This window comes from Cucumis sativus, chromosome 3 (assembly GCF_000004075.3).
Source record: "Cucumis sativus cultivar 9930 chromosome 3, Cucumber_9930_V3, whole genome shotgun sequence".
Lineage (NCBI taxonomy): Eukaryota > Viridiplantae > Streptophyta > Magnoliopsida > Cucurbitales > Cucurbitaceae > Cucumis > Cucumis sativus.
Genome location: NC_026657.2, coordinates 24780612 through 24791522, shown reverse-complemented (window position 1 = coordinate 24791522; position 10911 = coordinate 24780612). Strand labels below are relative to the sequence as shown.

The window sequence follows — 10911 nt, the reverse complement described above, 5'->3', positions numbered from 1 at the left end:
AATAATAAATAAAATTATTCTTGTTAAATTTAAATAAATATAAAACGATGCAAAAAATTAAACCTAAAAAAGATTTGATAAATGAACACTGTTGAATCTCTAAAACAGAAAATCCTAAATATGTTCATTTTCAATCTTTTCAAAAATATGAATAATAATAAATATTATTTTTTAATCCTTTAAAAATTATCAAGAAAAAAAATTCTCCAAACCTTTATATACGGAGTTTATTAAATATTTTTCCCTCTCCTTCATCTCTCAATTCTCAACTACCTTTTTCCGCTCTCGGACTCCTCAAATTCCTCACTCAAACACTCCTTCCATCCCTTTATTAGACTCTAATTATCATACCTTCTTCTCTGTTCTTGATTTCTTGAAGCCTCCTCTATTGCAATTTTGTTTTCCCTGTTTCTTTTTCACTAACTTTTCGCTGTAAGCACACCTTTTAATCTGCCTTCTCTTTGTCTAGATCATTACTTCGCTTTCCGGATTGTCTTTACTACATTCATCCATTGTGCTGATAATCAATACGCCAAATCAATTTGCAAATTAGAAAGACGATAGGGTGTTATAATTTTTTTAATTTTGGAGTTTCTGGTGAAATCGTGACCTAAATCAACAATGTGTTTTTAAGTAAAAAGGGTTTTTCTCTATGGACATTTCGACTTTGAGTTCCTTCTGTTGTGATCGGTTTCTTTTTCTGTTTAATTTATCTAAAATTGTGAGAAAGATTTAGGTATGTACAATGAGCATTTCTCTTTTCTTCTTCAACCGTCCTGAATCGTAATCTATTAGTGTATGGCCTTCAATTTAGATACAGACATGTATAAACTTATACATATTTGACTCTTCTTGAATCTTATGTCATTTTAATGTTGATTGCCATCTTTTTATAAATTATACTGTTTTCTGAGGAGAACTATAGTTTGGAATTGTAAGCTATCAAGCTATGCTATAGATTATGAACAGGCCTTCATCAAGATATAGCATTTCTCTGTCAAGAGAAAAGAAGAGCAATATCTGATTTTCATTCCTAAACTAATTGACATTTATAAGCAAAAGAATTTACTGGTATGGTCTGAAGAAGTTTAGATAAATTTCATTGCGGTATGTTTTACTTTAACTTTCTTTCCATGAAATATTTGAGTAGTTCTCCTTTGCTGAGGCTGATTTGAGAAAGGAACACCCAGAATATTCAATACGCTGCAATTTCTGAAATGGGACTTGGAAAGGTAGTGTATGCAGTCAAGAAATAAAAGAGCTTCTTCTGATTTTTCAAGAAGATGGTAAGATCCAGGTTTCTTTCCCTTTAACACTAGATTACAGTCGGAGGGACTCCAATACTCATGAAAGAAACAGCATTTGTGCTGATCTTTTAAGAGCTTAAAAACTAAGAGCTTGGACATGGCTTATTGGGATGACTTCACTAGCCTATTTTGTTGTAGAATCACCCTTGTGCAGTGTATGAGAAATCACGATTGAGAGAATTACTCTCGATTTCAAGCATTCTTTGTTGGATCCTTTGGACATGTTTCCGAGTGGTCATAAAATGAATAAAATAACATTTTTCATTTTCAAAATGTGATTATAATCATTCAAAATCAATTGCATGTTTGGTTTTACATATTTTAAAAGCAACTTTCAAATCATCAAAATTGATTTGAAAGAATTAGAAGTATGTTTCAAAATTATTTTAACTTTTTCAAAATCACTCTAACAAATGCACTTCACTAATTTTTATGAGATGGTTGATTAGGAAATTTATTGTCCAATCAAAGTTTCCTGGCTTAGTTTTGATTCAAATTATGTGTGGGGGAACTATGTCACAATAGCTCAATGTTATAATATTTTCCTTTTCAATCCAGACAACCCTTACACCGAAAGATCCCACTGAAAATCAGGGCTCAGAAATGTTGCTTGCGACAAAAACTAAGTTACCCGAGATTGAGGAATTGAGGCCCGAACCATCCATTGAACAGACATTTGGTCATGAAGAAGTGTCTAATACAGAAAACGATGCCCCTGTTGCGGTTACATCTGATAACTCATGTGTATGTTTTACTTCTAACACTAAAAAGTTATTGTTTGCTATTCTAGACTAGTCTCTTGAAATAACAGCATGTTGGAAGTGAAATCACTTTTTATCATGATCAAACCACTTTCAAATGTGGCATCTTTAAAAGTGAATGACCAAACATTTACTTGATTTCAAATGGCAAACTCCCAAAGCATATTTGAGATTGGTTTTGAGGATGAAAAAAGTAATTATTTATCCTTTGAAATCACTACCAAACATGCATCATTAACAGAATCAACATTGCAGCATTCGTGCCTGGGGGACATTTTTTACAATGATGAACTCGACTTCCTTGAAGTGCAATGGGTAAATAATATAATGAAAGCTGCTTACAAGGAATTCATGGCAATAGCTATCGCAGCAAAGGCTTGGATTTCCGATCCTCCAGCAGTAGGTGCTATAGAGGATTTTCAAGAGATGTTCAACACTCCACCACCTCATGGATATACAGTTGAACGTTCAGTGGAGACTGCAATTCTTTCTATTTCATCACAATCACTGATGTCGATAATGATGGATGGGGTGAGCTATCCTCAACCTGACATTAGGTTTCAATTCTTTCTGTTTCTCTGTTGTAGGCTTAGAAATCATCAAACAAAAGACTTATATGTTACTGATAGACTTTAAGTTTAAGTTGATAGATAATAGTATGTTTGATATTTTTCACCCTACTTACAGGCGCAATGGGCTTCTATGTTTTCAAGCATCATTTGTTCTGCATCAGATGAAGTTGTTTTCTATCCTTTGAAAAAGTTTTTGTTGACTGGCCCATGTGGTTGGGAATTTGTATTGGTAACCAACCTGCTGAATCGTGTTTTTCATTTTTAAACTCTACATGACACAGAAACATATAAAAATATACTAACTTTATCATGTGATAGATGAATGCCGAGTTTAGACTGCCAGCTGGATTCCTGCCAAGATGGAACACTCGCTTTATGAGATTTAAGAAGTTGATCGTTGGAGAAACATATGCAATTTTTGATGTGTCAACTGATTATTTTGAGAATATGACAGCTGATCCTACACAGAAAGTTGTATATAAACGGAGGCCTTCAGGAGTGATAATTCGACCCTGTGGTTTTCTGTCTGAGGTTTGTTTACAGAAAACCATCGTCTATCGGTATTTGATTTTTCTTTTTTTTTTTTTTGAGAAATTACATTTATGTATGTTTAGACATATATAAATATGAAGTCATTATAGCTATACACATCCATGAGTGGTTGTTTTGGAGTATTATCACACAGCTATATATAAATTTATATACGAGCCCTTTGAAGTTGATGATTTTTATAGAAAAAGTAGTTTAATTATGAAGTATTTGTTTCAAAAGTGTCTAATTTTGTGTTTATCTTTGTATCTATACACATACATGAGTGGTCATAACAAGCCTTTATCTTACATATTCAAAATTAAATATAATTTGATCTATTGGATATTGGATGTAAAATTGAAGTTTATGTCTAATTGTACCATTAACTTTTAATTCTTTTTTCTTGGTATCTGTGATTTTGAAAAAGAAAAACCCCTCAAAACATCGAATACTCCCACTCAAAATTGAAAATATGAAAACTCTATTTTGCAATTTTTAAAGTTAAATAACCGAACAGACATAAGCCCTCAAACTTCAAAAATTAAACTTATAATTGGAGTTTAAATAATTAAAAACTTGATTGTAAGGACCAAACTCCGAATGGAATATAACGCTTAAAAATAAAGTTGCTGATTTATAGTTTCAATCTTTTGCAGGTTATATGGATAGAAAATGCAGAGGTGCAGAAAATTGATATCCCTAACCATTTGCACTCAACATTCACTCCAAACTTTCATTTAACTGCAAGGCAATGGATCAGCATGATATCACAAAATTTGAAACGTAGAAATGGCGAGATAGTGACTGAAGAGATGTTCGCAGTAAGAAGGATGGGTATGGTTTCTTGGTTTCCAAATCAAAAATACTTGCTTGAACTGTACAAAAAGATGTGTGCAGCCTAAACAAAAGATGTTGGGATTTGTTTAGAAAGAATCTGCATATTATCCTAAATATTTGATTGTATTTCATTAATGTAATAACAGATGTACCGGATTTGCTGACAATGGGGAACAATCTGAGGAAATATTTTCTACAAGCAGTTAATCCTTTTCCAACAGAAAGAAAATGGGATTTGTTTTCTGATGATAAAATAAGGATTTTGAGAGACATCAAAGCAAGTTACATTGGCCGTCGTGATGATTTTATTGCCATACGTACCGTATGTCTTGCTGAAACCCCCAGCACACTGTTGACATATCTAGACACAAATAATTACATTTTGCAGGTATCCTCCTTCCTTAGCTCGATGAGAATTTAGTCCCTAAACTCACATTGTTTGTGTCTAATTTGGTTCCTTCACTTTCAAAAGTATAGAAGAGAAAGTTTAAGATTGTATTAAAATAAAATTTAATTGTATATCTAACATATCAATTAATATTAAATTTTTAAAAAATTTTAGAAACTAGTTAGACACAAATAAAAGATTAGACCTTTTAGATACTTTTAAAAGTCCAAATATCAAATAGACACGTATTGAATTTTCTCTCTCATTTTGTACCCATCAAACTTACATACATGACAACAAACAGACGAGCAAAAAATCACAAGCACAGCTCTCGATGACAGTTGCACTTTTGGCAACGGATGAAAGTTCTTGCACTGTTTTAAGTGTGAAAAAAGAAACAGGAGATGAGGATACTAAGGTAACTTCTCTTTACATAAACTTCTTTAACTGATCGTTTCCCAAAACTTTTGCACTTCAATGTTATGTTCCTTTAACGTGACAGGACAACTACTTTTTCCTACAAGAGTCTACAGAGAATGAATATTGCTCCTTCATCCTATCATCACAAATGACAAAAGCGGATGTTCATGTCTCTCTCCTACCAATGTTTTGTAGGAATTGTTTGTTTTTGAGACCTTCCGGTTTTGCCATAATGCCTGCGGAACCAGGAGGTCTACAGTCCAAGGCATCATTTGTGACCATATACATTCGTCGGGAGCTCAAAAATATGGAAGTTCATCAAGTGATTGAAGCAATGAGTTGTGACATGGATGCTGTCATTGATCAAATATCCAATATTCAATTTCCAACCACTATAAATGGGAAGTTTGAACAGAATAACCCTAATCAGTGAGATGGGATAAAAACTCAGGTAATGTGAAAATTTTTCAAGCACAATTATTTCCAGTTTTTCTATTCATTTTACCACCACCATTAAACATATAATGTCCTAGACTACAATTTATTGATGTTTGTCGCTTCAAATTGGTGGTGAGCATTATTAGCAATATAGGTTTTGAATTCAGCACTTCAAATCTTGCAGAGCTGAATTTATTAGTGAGGTAGGATAAAACTCATGCAATGTGGTTAACTTTGCCCATGAATAGTAGGCCTGCAGTTTATCCAAGTTTGTTGCTTCAATTTGGAGTACATAGTTAGCAATACAAAGTTCTGAAACCTCCATTGGAAATTTTGATTCATAATTTCGTATTGTCTTTTCTTTAGTTGATGAATGATGTCACGTGTTCCTTTTACTATTAGAAGCAAGATTGGTTTGTCGTAGTTAGAAAATCTGTTAGTTCATAACATATTTTGGTTGGTCTCCTCTCTTGTTTGCCTTGTTTTAGTAGGCCTTTTTGTGGATGTTCCTTGTCGAATTCTTACGATTTTTTTTCTACTTCAAGATTTGGTTATTCATTTAATATGAACACTTCCTTCATTAGTTTAACTTCATGGAGTCTTAAAATCATATGAACACTTCCTCATATCAGTTGTTTGACACACAATTCAAGAGTATTGTTTCTTTTACTTTCTCCTCTCTTCTCTTTAGAGAATAATTGGCAGAAAGATCTATTCTAAAGGAGACAAATCAAGAGAAGATAATACTATTTGTGCATCTCAGTCAAATTATTTTTGTATTTGTCTCTTTCTCAACGTATTAAAATTCAATTTTCTTTTATTATTTGTGCTTTCATAGTTAGAAAAGTTGGAGAGGTTGAACCTAGATGCTAGTAGCTATGTTCTACGAAAGCCCCTTGAAGAACAACTTTGATTCCTTTTTTACTGACACACACAGAACAATCTCATTATAAGATGTTCTATTCATCTGGTAAGTACAAGACATCATCCAAACACAAATTTTATGAATCCTAAACTAAAATGATTTGGAGAATTACCTCTGTCAAGCTGAAACCTGCTCGATTCTGCCTAAGAATGGAAGTGACCGTCTTTCGGAAGGTACTGACAGTGCTTCATGATAACAACTGGTAGGAATGGTTGGTCGAATACTCCCCGGATTTAATGGAAACAATGTTTTGTAATAACCATCCATTATAGCGGTAAAGTTGCAAGTTGCTGAAACCTTTGGAATCTGATGAAATTTTGAAAGTACACACTGATTAAGGGATGATAAAAGTTAAGAGCCTTACAAATAGATATAAGTGCCTCACGTTGCTAAACTCGACTTGACAAAGAAGGGTTGAAATAGAAGGGTATCAGGATCTTTTAAACCTGGGATGAAAGCTTACAACTTTAAAGGAGTTGAAACGTAGCAGGTAGGAAAATGGTAAAAGGCAAGAAAACAGCCAACAAGACTTCAAATATTTTCTAAAATGATATTATATTGGGAGCTGATTCTGTGTTTGTGAGTTAAAAAAATCAAATCCATTTCAACGTAGACCACCCTTTGAAGGTCATGAATGAGCGTATTTGGACAAGTATGATCTCAACCATTTTATGGACGGTTTGGAGAGAAAGAAATGCTAGAAATTTCCTAGACAAAAGATGAATCATCCAAGGAAGTTTTAAAGTTCGCCATTACTAATGCTTTCTTTTGGTGTAAAGATGTATAGGTCGTCAAGAGTGATAGTTTCTCGTTTCTAAGTACCAAATGGAAGCATCTTTTGTATACCCCTTAAAAGGATCTTTTTCTTATATCTTTGGATATTTCATTTATTCAATGAAATTGTTTCATATCCAAAAGAAAACAAAACGAAAACCTAGATGAAAGTGAATTTGACTGATTGCAAGTGTGCCTTAGATCATTGGCCACAGCTACTTGGATATAAAGACTGCTTAAAATCATTTGGACAAGTTGAAGCCAGTGTTATTGAGGTACAGCCGGCCTGAGGCTAGAGGCGAGGCCTTAACACCTTGCAAGTACCCAACCGAGTACCTTTAATAAGACGCTCGCCTTTTCTGCCTTAAGTTGCCTTGTACATGCAGTCACCTAGTTCAATTCCTTCACTTCTTTTAGGGAAAAAAAGCATTAGCCAATAAGATTAAAAGGAAGTGTCAAAGTTTGTAAAAGCCAAGTATTAAAGAGAAATCAAGGAAAGAAAGAAGAATTGAAGAAGAAAAAGACTAAAAGTAGAAACAAAATCATTATTATTTTTATATCTGTTTTCAAATACCCTCAAGATTATATGAGTTAATTTCTTTCTAATCTTAAACATTTTTTCATTCATATTATTATTATTTATTATTGTATTAACTGTCTCGCTTCATTCAGACAACGCCTTTTATCGCCTCTTGCCTGGAGGCAATTAAAATATTTGTGGCCTTAGAGTGCGCCTTGCACTTTGAAAACATTGGTTGATGCTATGGCTATAATGGGTTTAGGCCATTCTTTTGATACTGAACTATTTGGATGCATTCAGATCCTTATTTTATATGATGGAAATAGAGTCCTTGATGAAACACCACCTACTCTAAACACTAAACTATCATTATTTCCAAAAGCCTAGACTGAACCTCTGCCTTGTCATCTATACAAGGTTTATTGGTCATCACTAGTCCATTGTGGGCGAGTTTGGGTATACAGTTGATTCACGATTCACAAACCCCACCATGTGAACAATATACAAGTATAGCTTTCAATAGTTCAATGAAAAGTAGTTGAAGGATTTAAAGAAGAACATATACCTGATAAATGTCTCTCATGTATCCATGAAGATTATCATACTCAAGTAGCTTCTTCTTGGTGCATTTAAACAGAACATTATACACCAGATCAAATCGAATCAAGGTTGTAAACAAGCAAACATCAGCTAGAGTCAAATTTTCACCGCACAAGTATCGTGAATGGCCCAAATGGTCGTCTAACAAATCGAGAGTTGAAAATAGATCCTCGACGGCTTTGTCGTATGCTTTTTGACTCTGAGCAAACCCACATCTACAAGTGGTGCAACATTATAGAACAAATATATTGATAGAACCCAAACAAAACTAATAGAATATTGAAATATAAAAGGAAAAAAAAAACTTATAAGATAAAACACGTATTTTGAGGCAACTGGACCCTCTCTCTCTCTCTCTCTCTCGAGATCACGCAAGCCAATGAAGTCATAAACAAACTAATCACACGGAACAGATCATTCGACCCTACAACATCCCCTCCCTCTATTTATAACCAAACATCTAACAACCTTCCTAGCTAATTACTAACACACTCTAATGTCCTTCAATATTTATATCACTCTAATGCCCTTCAATATTTATATCACTCTAATAGCACTTCTATTATATTCAAATCAAGAATAACTTTACTCTTAAAGAAACAAAAATAAACCAATATAAGGAATGATGATTGATAGTTAATTGTTGTCATGGAAGTGAAAGCACAAGTAATTGACCTATGTAAATTTTTTTATAACTCAAGGATACAATTGAACAACCAAGATCCTATTCAAGTCAGGTCATGTACCAAACCTCTAGATATACTCTAATCTTTAGCATTTTGTTATAAATGTCCATGTTTGGTAAATCATTTAGTCCTTTGATTTTAAGTTCTTAAAAAATAGAGTTCGTTTTCTCACCATTTCTTTGTAGTGATATAGATCTTTTCATCAAACCATTTGAATTCAAACCAAAATTCAAAAAAACAAAGACAAGTTTTTAAGAACTATGAAGGTTAGTATTTTGAAAACATCCTTGGGATGTAGATAACCAAACAAAGAAACATGAGTAGAAGTGGTCTTAAGAGGCATAGTTTCTAAACACAAAAGTGAAAACACCTCAACTCATAGTTGAATTCTATGAAAATCACTTTTGTTTTTTTCAAAACTTAGCTAATTTTTTAAAATATCAGTTGAAAGTATACAACACAACAAAGAATTCCTCAAAATCTTACAACTAAAGTTAGAATCCAAATAAAACTTGTCTTCAGTTCTAATACCTAGCATACATTAGGAAACAACTATACAAGTTACAAAGAGTTCTTAAGCACGGTCTGATAACAATATGGTTTTTCGTTTTTCGTTTTTTTTTCTAAATTGTGCTTGTTTTTCTCATTTCCTTATCCACGATTCTCGTATTTACTATGTAAACATGTACACTCTTAAATAATTTGATTTCTACAATTTTCAAGATTAATAGAGTAACCGAATCATTACCTATAAACTCCATTGTTGACATTAGGATATATAATGCTGTTCCATTCTTCAATCTTCCTCTTCAACAATGGCGGTGAGAGATCCAACTCTGGATTCTCAGCCAACTCATTAAGACCCGAGTTAAAAATCTCAATTATATCAAAACTTTCATTACAAAGCACCTCCTTCTTCTCCGCATCCCATAGCATTGGCACAGTGGATCTTCCATTATAGCCTCCACGTTTCATTCTGTAAACTTCTTTCAAAGTTCTACACCCATTTGCCTTATCCAATCCCGGGTTTAGGGTTTCATTTTCAGCCTTTGGTTTCTCTCGGAATTCCCAAGATCCGTCGGACCCAGGCCCGGCGATGGAGACCGGAACAGCGTTTTCAAGGCCTTTTAGGGCTCGAACAATCAATGTCCGGTGAGCCCATGGACATGGAAGGCCTACGTAGAGATGGAGATTGTTTGCGGAAATCTTGGTGGCGCGAAATTGAGAGATGGGTCTTGTGTAGGTGCCGGAGGTGTCGGAAGGGGCGAGCTGGGCCATCATGAGCTGCCAGGTGGTTTCCCAGGCGGTACGGACGGTGGCTATGAGGAGCCCCGGAGGGAGAGATGGGCCCCATAAGAGATTGGTGATTGAGGCCAAGAGAGAAGAAGAAGAAGAAGAAGCAGAAGAAGATCTTTTTGGGCCGGTAGATGGGCTTTGGTTAAGGGACATTCTTGGGATGACGTGGCATCTGGACGGGTTTTTTGTTAATATCGCCGGTGGTGGATAAGGCGGCGGAGAGGGGAAGAAGATGGAGGCAGAGGCGGTTGGCATTTTTTTGTCCAATTTTATTTTGGTTTTCTTTTGTGAAAATTTTGAGAACTTCAACTAATTTCAAAATTATAACACAAACTCTCAAACATAGGCTGCTGCATTCACTAAAACTAATTATAATCTTAGTCTACTCTAACCTAATTTATCAACCATATACCAAATAAAATTTAGAAAATCTAACCTAACCAAATTAGTAAATTAGTAAACTATTTTATATTATTCGTTGGAGAAATTTATTGTTGTATATTATTAATTTAATAGTTAAATTTATATATTTGGTATTTTGATATATAGAAAAATTATTATTTTGTTTTTTAAAAATTTAAGGAATTAATTTTATTTCGAAATAAGCTCATTATTATTTTTAGGTAATATAAATAAATATATATACATATATTAGAAAACTACTCATAAATTATAATCTTTTGATCCACTCAAACAAAAGTAAAGAAATATAGATTAAATTTGTAAAGTTTAACTTAATTTAATAAAGAAATATATTTTTAGAATATATATAATTAATGGGGAAAAAAAAAGGGTGTGGATCAAAAAATACTTTATGTTTTCAATAGTTTTACTTAAGTTAGTTTCTAAAATAACA

At 33.5% G+C, this 10911-nt stretch overlaps 2 protein-coding genes across 8 annotated transcripts; one reads left to right on the top strand and one right to left on the bottom strand.

The window, feature by feature from the left end:
- The first annotated feature begins 241 nt into the window (after positions 1-241).
- On the top strand, positions 242-5598 carry LOC101222122 (homeobox-leucine zipper protein GLABRA 2). Of its 2 annotated transcripts, XM_011653311.2 has the most exons (9): positions 242-432; positions 1151-1286; positions 1866-2051; positions 2324-2599; positions 2756-2869; positions 2959-3171; positions 3828-4005; positions 4155-4396; positions 4701-5598. In XM_011653311.2, exons 2-9 carry the CDS (start codon positions 1284-1286, stop codon positions 4845-4847), a joined length of 1359 nt encoding a protein of 452 aa, XP_011651613.2. In that variant the 5' UTR covers positions 242-432; positions 1151-1283; the 3' UTR covers positions 4848-5598. The 2 variants fall into 2 exon arrangements, with proteins under 2 accessions (XP_011651613.2, XP_031738683.1); XM_031882823.1 differs by having other exon boundaries at positions 242-1286.
- On the bottom strand, positions 4084-10396 carry LOC101221886 (glutathionyl-hydroquinone reductase YqjG). 6 transcript variants are annotated; one of them, XM_011653314.2, is made up of 4 exons: positions 9508-10389; positions 8039-8288; positions 6292-6485; positions 4084-4470 (listed from the first exon to the last, which is right to left on the bottom strand). In XM_011653314.2, exons 1-3 carry the CDS (start codon positions 10308-10310, stop codon positions 6297-6299), a joined length of 1242 nt encoding a protein of 413 aa, XP_011651616.1. In that variant the 5' UTR covers positions 10311-10389; the 3' UTR covers positions 4084-4470; positions 6292-6296. The 6 variants fall into 6 exon arrangements, with proteins under 6 accessions (XP_011651616.1, XP_011651615.1, XP_031738685.1 ...); XM_011653313.2 differs by having other exon boundaries at positions 4084-4465; XM_011653315.2 differs by lacking the exon at positions 4084-4470 and adding an exon at positions 4610-5208.
- Between the last annotated feature and the right edge of the window lie 515 nt (positions 10397-10911).